This window comes from Myotis lucifugus, unplaced genomic scaffold (assembly GCF_000147115.1).
Source record: "Myotis lucifugus unplaced genomic scaffold, Myoluc2.0 scaffold_52, whole genome shotgun sequence".
Taxonomy (NCBI): domain Eukaryota; kingdom Metazoa; phylum Chordata; class Mammalia; order Chiroptera; family Vespertilionidae; genus Myotis; species Myotis lucifugus.
The window spans coordinates 1,237,526-1,253,313 of NW_005871100.1; the positions used below are offsets into that span (position 1 = coordinate 1,237,526).

The 15,788-nt window shown below is 55.8% G+C and overlaps 1 protein-coding gene across 1 annotated transcript; it reads right to left on the reverse strand.

Moving 5' to 3' along the window:
- Nucleotides 1–4,347: 4,347 nt before the first annotated feature.
- Nucleotides 4,348–14,198, reverse strand: GHRHR (growth hormone releasing hormone receptor). The gene is given in 14 exon segments (XM_023753869.1): nucleotides 4,348–4,499; nucleotides 6,394–6,435; nucleotides 7,003–7,132; nucleotides 7,639–7,730; nucleotides 8,400–8,469; nucleotides 9,034–9,094; nucleotides 9,325–9,382; nucleotides 9,384–9,479; nucleotides 10,783–10,915; nucleotides 11,649–11,746; nucleotides 12,789–12,886; nucleotides 13,550–13,657; nucleotides 13,776–13,877; nucleotides 14,138–14,198. Coding segments are annotated over 14 exon segments (1,275 nt in total). The 3' UTR covers nucleotides 4,348–4,373.
- Nucleotides 14,199–15,788: the final 1,590 nt, after the last annotated feature.

A 15,788-nucleotide genomic window follows, 5' to 3' on the forward strand; every position in this document is an offset into this window, starting at 1 on the left:
AACAATATTTGTCCTAAAGAGCCATCACCAGCCTTTTCAGGGTCCCTTCCTGATCCCACAATGGTGACTGTTTCCACTTCCTATTTAGTCCTATTGTGTTATTCTTTCTTCATCAATCAATGCACTCAAAAAGTAATTCATGACACCTAAATAATGTGTCACATGTCTAGATCAATGTATTTCACTTTGCAGGTCTACTTCTATTTTAGGAAAAAAAATGCTTTAAACAGAGGAATACATTTTCCATGGAGAATCCCAGGCATTGCTCAGCCAATGGAAAAGAGTTCTTACAGGCTCCCAAGAACACAAGCCTGGGGAAGCCCTCGCTACCTTGTTCAGAGCGCCCCTAACTGCTCTCCCCTGCTGGCCTAATTGCCCTAACCGCCTCTGCCTCAGCCCCCGCCACCGTGGCTTTGTCCCGAAGAAAGGCAGGACAACCAGAAGATGTCTGGTCGACCCGGTCTAATTAGCATATTACCCTTTTATTAGTATAGATATTAGTATAGATACTTGGGCCAACATTTCCCGGAGGCAATTTGCAAACCAGAATTAAAAGACTCACCATGTGAATGGCATTGGCTCAAAAGGTTTACATCTAAGAGTTCATTTGGAAGATTTTATCTTTTTGAGATGTGCAAGAAGAATTGTATGCAAAAAAGTTTATTACAACTATTTATTTAAAAAATTGGGAGCAACCTCCACCAATAGATTTGTTGTATAATTATTGGCTAAATAAAGAATATTAGACTTCAGTGGCCGGGGAGAGGTCAATGGGGGGAAAGAGAGACATATGTAATACTTCAAAACAATAAAGAATTTAAATTTATATATATATATATATATATATATATATATATATATATATATATTCGACTTTGCAAATTATGTAGCAGAACAAAAGGTTTGCAAGCATTCTGCTGCAACCACCCATTTGCTCTTTTTAATAATTTCATTGAGACATAATCCACATGCCATACATCTCATCCACTTAAAGTATACGATTCAGTGGTTTTTAGTACATTCACAGTGTGCAACCATCACCACCATCTGATTGTAGACCACTTCATCACCCCTCAAAGAAACCCCACACACTTCAGCAACAGTCCCCATTGTCCTTCCTCCCGCCCCTGGAAACTTACAAACGCCTGTCTCTCTCTAGGGATTTGCCTATTCTGGACACTGCACATAAGTAGCACCACACACTGTGTGGCCTTTTGTGACTAACTTCTCTCACTTGGCATAATGTTTTCAGGGTTCATCCATATTGTATTTTGTATCAGTGTTTCATTTTTTTAAATTGTAATATTCTATTGTGTTAATATACCTCATTTTGTTTATCTATTCACCAATAGATGGACATTTGGCAAATATGAGTAATGCTGCTATGAATACTCATGTACAAGTCTTTGCATAGACATGTGGTTTCAACGCTCCTGCCTACACACCTAGGAGTGGATCGGCTGGGTCCTATGGTAACTCATTGTTGGACTTTTTGAAGAACTGCCAGACTTTTCGCCCAGGCACCGGCACCATTTGACGCTCCACCAGCAATATCCAAGAGTTTCAATTTCTCCACACCCTCATGAACACTTGTTTTACCTTTTTTTTTTTTTCATTTTAGCTATCCTAGTGGGTGTGAAATCGTATGTCATTGTGGTTTTCTTCTGCATTTCCCAGTGACTAAAGATATTGAGCATCTTCTCATGGGCTCATTGGCCATTTTTTTTAAATATATATTTTTATTGATTTCAGAGAGGAAAGGAGAGGGAGAGAGAGATAGAAACATCAATGATGAGAGAGATTCATTGATTGGCTGCCTCCCGCATTCCCCCCACTGGGGACTAAGCCCACAATATGGACATGTGCCCTGACCAGGAGTCCAACCGGGACCTCCTGGTTCATAGGTCAATGCTCAACCACTAAGCTACACTGTCTGGACTCATTGGCCATTTTTAAATGGTGTATGTTGCCTTGGCCAGTTTGGCTCAGTGATTAGAGTGTCGGCCCAAGGATTGAAAGGTCAAGGGTTTGATTCCTGGTCAAGGGCATGTATCTCCGTTGCAGGCTCAATCCCTGGCCCTGGTGGGGGCCTGTACAGGAAGCAACCAATCCATGTATCTCTCTCACATCAACAACTTTTCTCCCCTCTCTCACTCTCTTTCTCTCTCTCTCTCTCTCATCCCCCCCCTCTCCCCTCCACTCACCCTAAAAAAAATCAATGGAAAAAAATACCCTCAGATGAAGATTTAAAAATTGTGTATGTTAATTTTAAGCATAAGAAACAAGATACAAGTTTATAAATATACTACGATCTCAAGATGTTTCAAAGATGTATAGAAAATTTTTTCAGAAAACATACAAAAATATCAATGGTGACTGTCTTTTGGTAATGAGGTTTTGGCTGATTTTTATTTTCTTTTTTAATCCCTTTCCTAGCTCCCAAACGCCCTGAACTGAGTATGAATTACTTCTGTGAACTGAGACTGCAGGAAGGAATGCATGGTAGGGCTTTAGACTGGGATTGCACCTTGGCCTTGGGGTGACCCTGGGTTTCTATGGCCTCATCTCTTTTCACTGGAAGCCCCGTGACTAGAGAGGAGGGTGTCCCGCAGAGGAGGGTGGCAGGGAAGGCTCCCTGGCGGCCGGGGGAGGGGCCGAGTTTGAGATCTGCTCTGGGTGACCAAGAAAGGGAGAGATTTCGTTCTGACCCGCAGTGCCCGTTCCTGCCTGGTCTCTGTCCTGAAATCTCCCTCCACCGCCATCAGCTGACAGGTCCCCAAGGATAGCACCCAGGTCTCATTTTCCTCCCTCCTGCCAAGGAATGGGGTGGGGGAGGGATGGACCGTGCCGATGGGATGCGTGACATCAGGCTGGGGGCACAAGAAGGCGGCCTAGACTTGAGGAAGCTTCACCCTCGAGGAAAATGTGCCAAGGAACCGAAGCCATTTCCAGAACAACAACCCCAAAAGGCTAACAGGCGCAAGGAGAGATGCTCACTCACTAGGCGTCAGAGAAATGCAAATTAAAGCAACGGAGATGTCACTTTACACCCATTCGACTTGCAACCGTTAAAAAGCTGAGTACCGCCAAGTGCTCGGGAGCTGCTGGTGGGAGCACAGACTTTGCGGGCATCCTGCAGGGCCATCTGTCACTGCTGTCACACTCAGAAGAGACCTAACTGATGACCGGGGGCACTTCCACTCCCAGGGCCGCGAGCGTTCACCTAGAGGGAGGGGGAGACCCTGTGAGGCACCAGGCAGCTGCCAGAACAAGGGACCAGATGAGCACAGGGCACCCGGGGGTCTCTTAAAACCCGGTGTGGAGGGGAAAGGCGTTGAAGCCAGACGTCAGGCACATACCCGGCAGCGGGCATGTAAGCCAAAAGGACAGACACACAACACACTCCACATTTCGCAAGAACACACAGAAACACAAATATCACATAAATACTCGGGAATGTTTGCCTGCGGGAGGAGGGGAATGGGAGCGGAGGGGGGAAGCAAGGAGAGTCCACGTTAAAGTGAATGAAACAAGGCGATCCCTGCAGACAAGTCCACGATGGTGTGTCACGTGGGCTGAGCCATGATGCAGGCACCGTGCACCAGAGATCCGAGCGAAGGCTGTAGATCCGTCACCCGCGCGGCTCGGGCGTTCACACACACGCACATGGTATCTATTCATCACATGTTTATTGGCTCCTCTGGCCTTCAGCTACAGCTTAGGCGCTAGGAGGAGGCCCATGAGAAGAACAGAGACAGAGGAGCCAGGGAAGTCAGAATTAGACACACAGGGACCCTGTGAAAGTCCACAGCCAGCGTGGCTTTCGGGTTCAAAGGCTTGGAGGAAGAGCTGACGCACAAATGACACACAAGACGAAATATTAATTTTGATATGGGGGCGGGGGGTGGGGGGGACAAAGGAAAACTAGACCATAGCAGTCTCCGTTCCCAGCTGCTTTTATTTACTAGAATACACAATTGCCTTTTAGGAATGCAAACAGACATATCAATGGTAATGTTTAGTAAACAGTAAGATTGTCTGGTTTGGGGGGAGTTTGCTTTAGGCCATTGAGTCAGCAGCAAGTAATAAAATGTAAATATTCACCCTGTGAATATCAAAAGGAGTACCGGCTAGCCTTCTGCCAGACTCCTCACATTTATATGAATTACTGTTGACCTTGGTTTCCAGCAGGACCAGGGGAAAGAGTCAGGGACAGGACAGGTAAGAGGGGCCACCCTGCCCAGGGCTGGGCAGCGGCTGGGGTGGGGCTGTGAACTTGGGGTTCCCAGGAGGTCCCACTCCTTCGGAACGTGGTGGACCCACTGCAGCTGCCCAAGTTCAGGTGTGGACTCCCGGCACGTGGTGTGGCCAGCCTAGCACACAGATGTCACCACCTTAGTCCCTGAGCGGAAGGGCACTGTCCACTTGGCATGGGTCCTCCGGGCCGGCAGGAGCTCAGGGTTGTGGCCGCGCCATCTCCGTGAGAGCTCAGTCCGCACCTCCAGGGACAAGGGGGAAACGTGAGAAAGGTCCCACCGCCACGCCTTTACTCACCCCCAGGGGGACTGCGAGTGTGGGAGAGACCATGTAGGAGAAACATGGTTGGCACAGCCACTGCCAAGTACTGCCCTGAACGGTACTACTTCCTCCTTCCTGGATATATTTCTGGCCCTTCCCTTTAGCTCCTTTCTCTGCCTTTTAGCACTGCCTTTGTCTGGGCCCAGATAAAGACATGGATGGGTGCTTTCTTGAGTTTCTGGCCAGATGACTACCCTGTCCTCCCTGAATAGCTTAGACCAGTGGTCAGCAGACTCATTAGTCAACAGAGCCAAATATCAACAGTACAATGACTGAAATTTCTTTTGAGAGCCAAATTTTTTAAACTTAAACTATATAGGTAGGTACATTGTTATTAACTTAATTAGGGTACTCCTAAGGCTTAGGAAGAGCCACACTCAAGGGGCCAAAGAGCCGCATGTGGCTCGCGAGCCGCAGTTTGCCGACCACTGGCTTAGACCATCCCCCGCTCTGGGGTTCAGCCCTGCCATTGCCCACTGAGCTGAGCTGTGGCCGCTGGGAAAGCTGTGCAGAGGACATGGCCTCAAGGGAGAGGGGACTCCGCATGCCGCCTGAGCACCTGCAGTGCAGAGACTGACAGGAACTGAAAGCAAAGTGGCCCGGGAGGTGCAGGGGGCAATGTCTGTACCCTCGCTTCTCCACGGGGCTGTCGGGGCCGAGGGAGCTGAGGCTGTGGTGAGGGCAAAAGGGGGACAGATTTCTGTTCAACATCAAGGTGAGCTGTCTGGCAACAGAAAGGGCTATTCAGAGGTAGTAAGCTCCCCATCACCAGCAGTAGGTAACTATCTGGTCCTCAACACTGCGTCCTGGGAAAGTCCTTTACAGATCTCTGTGGAATCCCCTTTCCCAGGCCCCACCGGCCTCAGCCAGAGCCGTTCCTCTTCCTGCAACCCCAGGGCCCATCAGCCAGAGTCTGGAGTGTGAGCAAAGAGGATCGGAGGAGAGGGAGCCAGTCAGACACAGGCGTGACAGGTGAGGGGAGGGCAGTGCCCCACAGTGGGGGGGAGAGGGAGGGTGGTGTGAGGATGGTGTGTGTTGGGGGGGCGTGAAAGGGGGTGTCAGGCACATGCACCCAGGTCTCCAGCAGAACGCAGAGCCCACAACAAACCCACTAGAGGGAGCCCCCGGCTCTGCCTGTGCCCACAGCGCCAGGCCTGGCCATCTGGGGCGCTGAGTTCGGTCCTCCCAGCTCTCCCCACAAAGCCAGTCTGTCCTAAGGAAACTATGCCCGGCGCCTTCTGCACGGGATGTTTTCATTGGCTCCTCTTTGTCATCTCTCCGCGTTTCTGCATGTGTATCGCCACCATGTATTCCGTCCGTGCTGAGCATGTCCACCTCTGCCTGGGCTGTTCTTTGTGTGTGACTCTCTCCCAGGTCCCTTCTCTCTCCGTGTCCCTCCATCATCCTCCCTGTTTCTGCAGCCAATTCTTTTTTCCTACGTCCCTGTATGTCCACCTCTGACTTTCTTGGTTCCTCTGTCTCCTTTCTCTTTCTCTCCTCTGGATCTGGCTTATTCCCTCTCCCACTCTCCCTTTTATTCAATTTTTAGGAACACAGAGCCCACCCCTGGATCCCTTTTCTGATCCTAAAAGGCCTCCCCCACCCCCTGCTGAATGGAGAGTAAACGGCCCAGCTGAGAAGAAGGCTGGGTAAAAGACGTTAACAGGAAGCATTCAGGTTCAGCTGGATCCAGCTCAGGACAGAAGTCAAAGTTTGGCTTGAGCTGGGATGGGCAGGGTCTGATCAGGAGACAGGGGTCTTAGGATGGTGGGAGGGAAGGGTCGATGAGTAAGAACAGCCTGGAGAGTCACATACCTCTTGGTTGAGGAAGCAATACAGGACGGCCACAATGAAGCCCTGTGGGCCAAAGAGAAAGGACCCGTCAGAATACGGTGGCCTGGCCTCACGGTGTTTGTGGTCTTTCTACTCCCCCGCCCCCCCCCCTCCTCCTCCCAGGCAGTGGCATGAGCCTGGTCTTTGAGGAAAAGGGAAGGTAGCTGCATCACTTACTATGTGCCAGGCGATTGCCTCATGTAATCATTATAGCAAACCTGCTGAGTCTGTACTGTAGGTCTAATTTCTCGGACTGTCTTTATCTGTGCATCCCCCAGTATTGAGCCCAGAGCCTGGCATATGATGGTGCTGAGCAAGTGTTGAATAGATTGGATGAACGGATGGATGGACGGACGGATGGATGGATGGATGGATGGATGGATGGATGGATGGGTGGATGAATGGAGAGTAGATGGGTGGGTAGATAGGTACAGGGGTAGTTGAATGAATGGGGAGATGGACGGGTAGAAAAGTGGGCAGACAGATAGTTGAATAAGTAGAGGAGTGGCTGGAAGGAAGAATGGCCAGCCCAGCAGCCCTGGCAGCAGCATCTTCCTCCCACCAAGGAGGGAGAGTGCCTGTGGGCCTCACCTGAAAGGAGCCCAGTCCCAGCTCCAGCGGGAGGCGGATGCCCAGGCCAGCGCTGTCAGGCAGGAAGTTGAAGATGATGTAGTGAATTCCAAACAGCGGGATGAGGAGAAGGGTTGACTTAGAGAGACGCCTGCAGGAGAGGACAAGCCTCAGGCTCCCAAGGCTAGAACTTCAAACTCCCACCTGCCCCCTGCCTACTCTCTCTTCCCACCAGCTCCGCATATTAACTCTACACCCTGGGGAACTCCGTCCTCCCTGCATGCAGCCTGGACCTCCTTGCTTTGGGCCCCTGGATCCTGCTATTCCCTGTGCCAAATGCCCGTCTCCATTTATTCCAGGCAAAGTCCATGCATCTTTCAAAGTCCAGCTCAAAGACCACTTCCTCCAGGAAGTCTTCCCTGACCACCACCGCCCCCATTCCCCTTTAGAAAGGATCTCCTTCTGCAGGCTCTCAGAGACATTGATCCCAGCACTCATCAGACTATTTGGAGCCTCTATCCTTCCCATCCTACAATCTCCTGGGAGGCAGGAACAGAGCTAGTCTGTCTCAGGGAACATGGGGAGGAGCCCAGGCCAGGATCGTGACTCATGCTCCAGGTATGTTCCGGGATCCCCCAATACGTGCGTGCACGGTACCAGTACTGAGACGGGGTGTGGAGGCTGCCCTGAGCTGGCTCCAGTTTCCTCAGCAGGATGCGAATAATATTGAGAAAAAGCCCAAAGTTCACCTGGAAACAGAGGTGCAGGAAGGTGGAAGGCAAAGGTCAGGGGTGGGCCTGGTGACCTGGGGTGGAGTCCCTTTGGGAACCAGAAACCCCAAACTAGAGACACAGGGCTGTGCAGGTGGGTGGGTGCACAGATCATTGCTCTAGAACGTGTAGCCTGGAGACTGGACGGTCCCACGTACCCACTTCTGAGGGCGGGGGCTCAGGGTCCCCCCTTCCATCCTGGGCCAAGGGTGGGAGGTCAGGCCTTGTCATCCTGCATTCAGCACCTCCCAGGGGCTCCCCGGCACAAAGCACTGGCCTTCATTTAGCACAGTTGCTAAGTTGGGGAAATGGGCACATTCGCGAAGGCCATGCCAACCAGTCCTGGCTGCCCCGTTTCCTCGTGGGAGATGGTGGGTTCCAGCCACAGCGCCCCCCCTCCCCCCCGCCTGCCCGCCAGCCTCTCACTGCAGTAGCAGGTGAGCTGAAACCAGGCACCAGGTTCGGCCAGAGTCTGAGCCAGAAGGGGCCTGAGTGCTGACCGAGACCACCCCCCTGGTTTGCCCAATAGGATTGAGGTCCAGAGAGGGCCTCACAGCTGGAGTCCTGTTTCCTACTATGTAGGGCCCCTCGGTGGACCCAGGGGGGTTGGCTGACTAAAGCAAGAGGACACTGGCCCCAGGAACTGACCCCAACAGAGAGGACGATGGGCCCTTTGATGATCCACCAGTAGGGGGAGCTGTCATCCAGGTCCCAGCACCTATGGAGAGGACAGGCCAGGGCTCACACTGGTGCCTTTGCCATGGTAACCCATGCACCTCCCTTCTCCCCACCCTCTACCTGCTGGCCTCCTGGCTTCTAATTCTGCCTCTGGAGCCTCCCAGGCCCCCCTCCCCCCACAGACTATATTGTCTCTCAGAGAGTTGGGCCCCTTTCAGAGGGGCGCCCCAATCCATGCTGGGCTCACCCATTGTCTCCACCTAGAAGGATAAACTCCTGGAAAATCAGTCTGTTTGCTGATTTCTTGCTGCTGCCAACACTTCCTCTGTTCCAGGAGGCCCCCACTCACACCCAACCTTACCCTCAGCTCTCCCTGAACCCCCAAATCCTAAGAATCTGAGGCCCCTCCCACTCAGGCTCCTGTCCCTCCTGTGCTACCCATGGAAGGCTTCCGCATCTACCACACTCTCAAGCCTGGGAGACCCTGAAGGCAGGACTGGGCCCTCCTCCTCTCCAGGCCTGGGAACAGCCACGTTCCTGATAGTCCAGCCCACGCCCCCTGGGGACTTGGCACGGGTGTGACGAGGAGGTCACCCAGACTCACTCAGTAATCTCCAAGGCCAGGTTGCCAACCACCCACGGGCCAGTGAAGAGCAGGGAAAGCCCTGTAAGGCCCAGAAGAGGACACGAGGGAAGGGCCACACTCGGCTTAAAGACTTGCTCCCAACTTTCTACACCCTGCTCACACCCTGCCACACACAGGGTGCAGTGAAGGCGGGACAGGGCAGAGCCCAGGGTCCCTTTCCCAACAATCACTCTAGGGCTACTGAGTGACTGCTGGGAATCCCCACCCTCCGCCTCACCCACGGTGCCCACGCCAGCCCCGGGGACTCACCCCAGCCGGCGAGAACCAGCCACCAGAAGGCCCTCCTGGTGCTGGGCGACGAGGAAGACCAGGAGGCAGGTCAGGTACACAGCTTCTGCCGACAGCCAGCTGAAGTTGGTCATGGTGGCAAAGTGGGAGCTGGCCACAGAGGCCTTGCACAGCACCTGCGGGCGGACGCCCATGGGAGCCCGCCCAAGTCTCCCTACCCCACCCGGGCCCTCCACTTGGCTGCCCCAGAGGGGATGCAGTGAGGAGCACAGATGTGGGACCCGACCGCCTGGGCTCAAATTGACTCTCTACTAGCTGGTCACCTCCCCACGCCTTAGCTTTTAGCTTTTTGTCTGTAAAAGGAAAACTTCCAGCACCTCTCTCGTGGCCTCATGGGCCTGGGTGGAAACTAGATATGATTGCTACTACTTCACTTTCACCCCATCTCTCCTGAGCCCCCGTCAGTCCCTAGGGCTGTGGGCAGGGAACACCATATATTCATGCACGGCTCCGTCCTGCAAACATGTGCGCATGCGCCCACACCTCCATCCCGGCTCCGTCCCTGCAGGACCCCCTCAGCTGCCAGGGGTGCGGCGCGCCACCTCTGAGCTCAGGTGGCCCAGGCTTGGCCCCAGTCCCACCACTAAGCAGCCAATGACATTGCCAATTGTCATCTATAAATGAACTGAAATGGAAATATATGCAGGAAAGAAGAGGTGACAATATATGCAAAGCATTTAGTGTAATACCTAGCACGTAAGTGCTCAGTCCACACTATTATTATTATGTCTTTCATTCATTGATTCAGGCCATCGTTGGTTTGCTCATTCGCTTATCCGTTCACTTCCAGCACAGCCTTCCGGTACCTTCTAAGGGCTGGGCCTGCACACTCTGCCCAACTGCCTTCATTTCCTGTCCCCCGCATTCTCCCACCTCCCCTCCCCCGTGATGACTTCCCTGCTGCCTGGACACGCGCAGGTTCTCCTGTATGTGCGGTTGCTCACCCTGGTCCTCCCAGGTAACACGTCCCCCCTCCCCTCCCCCTGCCACTGCTGCCCACCCAGCTCCAAGCCATCGCCTCCCTGGAGTCCTCCTCGCTCTCCCCCAGCTCTCAGCTCCCTCCAGCTGGCGCCCCCATAACCTGGTCCATTCTGTGCCCTCAGAGGGAGGCATCCACTCAGCCCAGTCCCTCGCCATGGACGGACGGACAAGTGCCAGGGGCAGGGTGAAATGAAAAGGCTGGCGGAGTGACATGGTCTAGGGTGGGATATGGAGTGGAGAGTGGACTATGGGAAATAGCATGGACGGGCACCCTGGTCCAGGAAAGGGCATGAGGCTTTAGAGTGGGAAGGTGGGGGCAGTTCCTGGTCTGTAGTCGGCAAGGCCGAGCCCAGGTTGGCCACAGGGCTGGGCAGGCTCTGACAGGAGCAGCGAGTTTCTAACCCCCCACCGGCCCCGCGCCCCGACCGTGGTGGTTACAGTGGACATGCTGCAGTGGTCCGTGTCCTCGCCGTGGAAGAGGGCAGTGTCCTTCAGGAACACGGCTCCCGCCTTGAGGATAAAGGTGGCGAACAGCTGGGTGTGGATGTAGTTCCGGGGGCAGTGGAGCCTCCTGCGGGGGTGGGAGGGTGAGGAACAGATGGCGAATGGGAGAGGGCAGCAGGCGGGAGGAGGCTGAGCAGGGAGGCGGAGGGGAGGGAGGAGCTGAGTGGACTTGGTTGGCTTGCATTCCATTGAGTTGGGCTGGCCTTGAGTTTTAGCCTTGCCGGACAGCTGACTAACCCCTGCCCGGGGCTCCGGGAAGGCGAGGGGACAGGCAACTCCAGCCCCTGCCTTCAGGGAGCTCGTAGTCTGGGGACAGAGGCGCAAGTGGCAGGACCCTGCCCAGGGGAGCCCCTGGGTAACTATGGAGATGAGGCTCATCCCCAAGGACCGAGAACAGCACAGGCCAGGTCATGGGGCTCAGACCCTGAAGTCTGATGTGGGGGGGACTTGAAAAGGTCAGTGGTCAAAGGTTTGAAACAATCAAGAAGGGCTGCAAGGAGGAGGCAAGGAAGATTCCTAGAAGAGGGTGGGAGCTGGGCTTCGCTGTAAACACACTGAGGAGAAAGGAGGCAGGCGTCACAAGCAAACAGGATCCGCTTCACATGAGCAAAGCTGCAGAGCTGGGAGGGGATGCTGGGAGGGGATGCTGGGAGGGGTCTACGCGTGGGGAAAAGAAGGGAAAGGTAGACATCCACGTGGCCCAGATGCGGGAACCTGTTGAATGACCAGGCACAGAACCAGGCTCAGTGGACAACAAGGAGGCAGCAAAGGTTTCCGAGCAGGTGACGCAGAGGGCGAACCTGAGAGCAACCAGGATGGCGATGGCCACCAGGAGGGCCACGGTGGAGACGCTGTGGCCCAGGGTGTAGATGACCTTCACCGTGGAGAAGTACGATTCCTGGGGAGAGCGGAGATGGAGAGTCTCAGAAACTGCCTTTGGGGGAGGGACAGTCTAGCAGGTGCAGCTCTCGGCTCTACCCTCAAACGCCGTCTGGGGCCAGGGGTGTCCGTGGGGCCTCGGCAAGCTCCCTGTGGACTGAAGTGTTTGTGACCTCTGCTTGACCCTCTGCTGGTGACAGAGGGGCGGGACGGGGATGCTCGCTCGCTCGCTGCTGCTCCCAGGCTGGGACAGGCGGCAGCAGAAATTCCACATCTCTGGGGAACGAGGAAGCCCAGGAGGGAACTGGGCTTGTATATTGACATCCAGCTTGCTTGTCGGCTTGGGAACACAATGTCCTCAAGTAAAGGGGCCAGCCAGCGACAGCCATAGGGAGAAGCTCATTCTCCCATCATGTGTTTGGTCCACGTCCAGCTTGGACCCCAGAGACAGAGACAGGGGTGCAGGCAGAGGATGGAGCGAGGGCTCAGCCCCTTGGGGAGGCAGGCGATCACGGCCCCTCTGACTCAGTCTTTTCACCTGAGAAATGGTCAGACTCATGCTTTCCCCCCCCGCACAGCTGAGGGCAGGCATACGGGGTGACGGGCATGGAAGCACCTCAAAAACACCTTGCTCCATTCGGAGGTGTGGCCGTGCCAGCTACCGTAGGGTCACTGTGGTTCCTTCTGGGCTGGCTTCTCTCTTGCCCACACCACAGCCAAGCATGCTGCCCTCAGCCGAGGACTAGACGGGGCAGGAGCTGTCCCAGGACCATGACTGAGACCACCCAAGACTCCCTGCCCTGGAGCCTGGGCACAGGGAGGGTGGCCAAGGAGATGGTGGCCAGCAATCTGCCGCCTGCCCTCTGTGCCTCCACCCTCCTAGCAACCTGGCCCATCTGCCACCCTGGAGCAGATCAGCAAACGACCCTTCTTGCAGACACTGCCACCTTCTGGGCATCTGCTGTAACTGCTACTCCAACCCGCTGGCTGCAATGGAAAGGCATGCGGCCCGGCACCCACACAGGCCTCCATGGCGACCTTTCCGGCAGGAGGCTCCTTACCTCCTCTGTGGGCAGCTCGAGGGGCACAGGGCAGGCCACAGCGTACGGCGGGAAGGGCTCGGACCAGCCGGTGATGGTGCAGTCCCGCTGCACGGCGCCTGGGGGCAGGCGGAGGTGGGGAAGCAGAGGCCCGGTCACAACTTCTCCCCGGAGGTTGGGGCGCCTCTGCCACTGAATGCCCCTGGAGGCTGCACACACAGCCCCTTGAGGCGGCAGCGCGGCAGCAAGAGGTCCTGCCTGGGCACATCCTGGGACCTTCCTCTCTGGCCTCGGAGTCACCATGGGTCAGACGGAGAGTCATTCCCTTGGGAGGCAGAGTCCTGAGTTGTGCCCCCAGGGCCCTAAAGGCGGGGGGGGGGGGGGGGGAAAGACCGGCCACCCCAGACGCTCAGGCCAGGGAGTGGAGGTAGAGCAGTGGGGGCCCCACCCCACTAGGCAGCTGGTGGCATCTTGGCCAGCAGGCAGGCTCTGCCCACTGCACCCCACAGCCAGCCCCCCACTAACATCCAGGGAACGATCGCTTGGTTCCAGGTGCTGGGTCCAGCAACTCCAGTGCTCTGCTCACAACCCTCACCCCTGCGAGGTCACGGGCCAGGAAGCTGAGGGTTGGGAGGCGGCCTGACTTACCCAAGGTCACACTCAAGAAGAGGAAGCTGTTGAAATGCAGGTCTGCCAGCCCTTACGCCAGGGGGTGTCTGCCACATTCCTCTGGCACCACCAGAGGAAAACACCCCACCCCAGCCTCACCCCCAGCCCCTCACCTGGCTCTGAGCTGAAGAGAGAGAAGAAGGCTGGGCAGGGGAGGGTCACCCACTCGCCAGAGCCTGCCGTGGGCCAGCACAGCAGCCCGTCCCAGTTCACGGGGCAGCCTAGAGAGAGGTGGGGGCAGCATGGATCAGCCCAGGAGACAGCCCTGTCCAACACCCTGAGCTTGAGGCTGGGGGCGATGGAGGAATCGAAGTAGCCATCCCCTCTCCAGCCCCGTACCCCGGGTGGCGTTGGACTCCCCCTTTGCTGCCTGTAGACACGCACTCTCATCCTCTCTCAGCTGAGCAATGAGGTCGCACTCGGAGTGCACGTGGCCCAACACTGCAGGAAGGAGTTAACTGGGGTGCCCTTCTGAAAGGGAAGGGAAGGGAAGGGAAGGGAAGGGAAGGGAAGGGAAGGGAAGGGAAGGGAAGGGAAGGGAAGGGAAGGGAAGGAGGGAGCATGGGGGTCAGGAGTTCTCCAAGCCACAGTGCCACCTGCTTGGTGGGGAGAAGCTCCCGTCCTGGGAAGGGCAGTGGGGACCCCCTGTGCCCCCAAGGCTCTGGAGCCCAGCCAGAGGCAGGAGGGGCTGGGCTGGCTACTCACGGCTGGTAATGGGCTCAGCAAGCAGAGGGTGCCAGCCCCCCACACCCTGCTGTCCATGGTGGGAGTGTGCAGAGCCCCTGCTGCCAGCCTCTGAGCCTGGCCCTCGTCCCTCCCCTCCCAGGTGGCCGACTGCATAGGCAGAAGCCACAGAGGGGACAGGCCAGCTGAATATTCAGCAGGACTGCAGGACGCTGTGTCCAGCTCTGCCGGCCCTGGCGCGGGACTCCGTGTCCCCAGCTGGGAGGGGCGGAGCCCTTCCACTCTCTGTAGTCCATCGGCTGTCTGTCCTGACAGCCAGGGCCCAGGGAGGTGACGACTACAGGCCACATCTTGCCCCCGTGGGTGGATGTTCCTTGCCACTCTGCTGGCCCGTTCTGGGGAGAGCCCTCCCCCCCATGAAGGAGACTCAGAGAAGAAGCCAGAGACGTGGGCCCCCTCAGGGAGCTCCCAGCCCCAGCCAGGGCTGGAGGGTGGGCTCAGGGCTGCAGGACCCAGTGGGGATGGGGCAAGGTGTCATTGGGTCTGGAGAGGAGAATGAAGGGGTGATCACGCCCCTGCGTGGGCTGGCAGGACCTCCTTTTGCAAGGGTGCCAGCCTGGATGGCGGGGTGAAGCCTGCAGGCAGCAAGGCCCTGGGCTTGGGGGTGGAGGGTCAAACTCTCTCCAGGGCTCCTCAGGGCAACAGGGAACGGGGCTGGCACTGCCCTCCGTGCACTGGCCAAGCGGAACGGGGCAAGACTGTCAGCCACAGAAACGGAGGGCGTACACGGCCCTCAATTATTCTTAACATCTGGGACCTGATGGTTCTTATACTTTTAGACCTTTAGCGTGGAAGCCCCATTGGCCACGCTACAGGCGGGGCTCTGGGTGGCCCTGACATGCGCAGCATTTGGGATCTGAACGCACTTTTCCATGGTCCGGGCGTGGGAGGTGCTGACAGCGGTGTCCCCAGAGCTGGCTGGGCTGGACGCCGCCGGTGACCCCAGACGTGTTTACAGCTGACGCGAGTCATGAATGATGGAGGCCCCTCGCCCGCCACGTCTGGGTTGAGGGATCGTTTGCATCAGCGGGGTTTTATGTTTCCATCTGTCTTCATCGGCAACAAGGTGTTTGAGCAAAGTATATTAAAAAGAAAACATGAGCCACCCCAAGCCCCAGAGCCCCCGCCTTCGCGCAAATGTTCACATGTGCTTCCCCGTGAACAAGACGCAGAGCGGCACCGGCTCGAGCGAGCGCCCAGGTCCAGGACCTGCAGCGAGCACCTCTCATAGCTGGGGAGGGGGGTGTCGGGGGACTCACAGGCGGGGAGGGCAGAGCCCTGAGAAGGTGTGACTCAGAGGGAAAGCTACTACCTCTGTCCTTCAGCTACCAAGAGGCAAGAGCCCAAGGACAAATGTTACCATTAATCCCTATTGATCCTTAGTGTCAGTGTCATTAGCATTCATGATGATTAGTAAGTGATATTGATACTTAATAATTATTATTATCTGAATTAGTGATATTTAACAGGGAACAATTTACCCCCCAGGGACTATTTCTCAATATTTGACGGTTTTCTTTATCACAGCCCAGGGTCAAGGTCAAGGGTAAGGAGGAGGGAGAAGCGGGAAGGTGCTCCAGACTGTAAAGGACAGGAAGGAGGGATGCA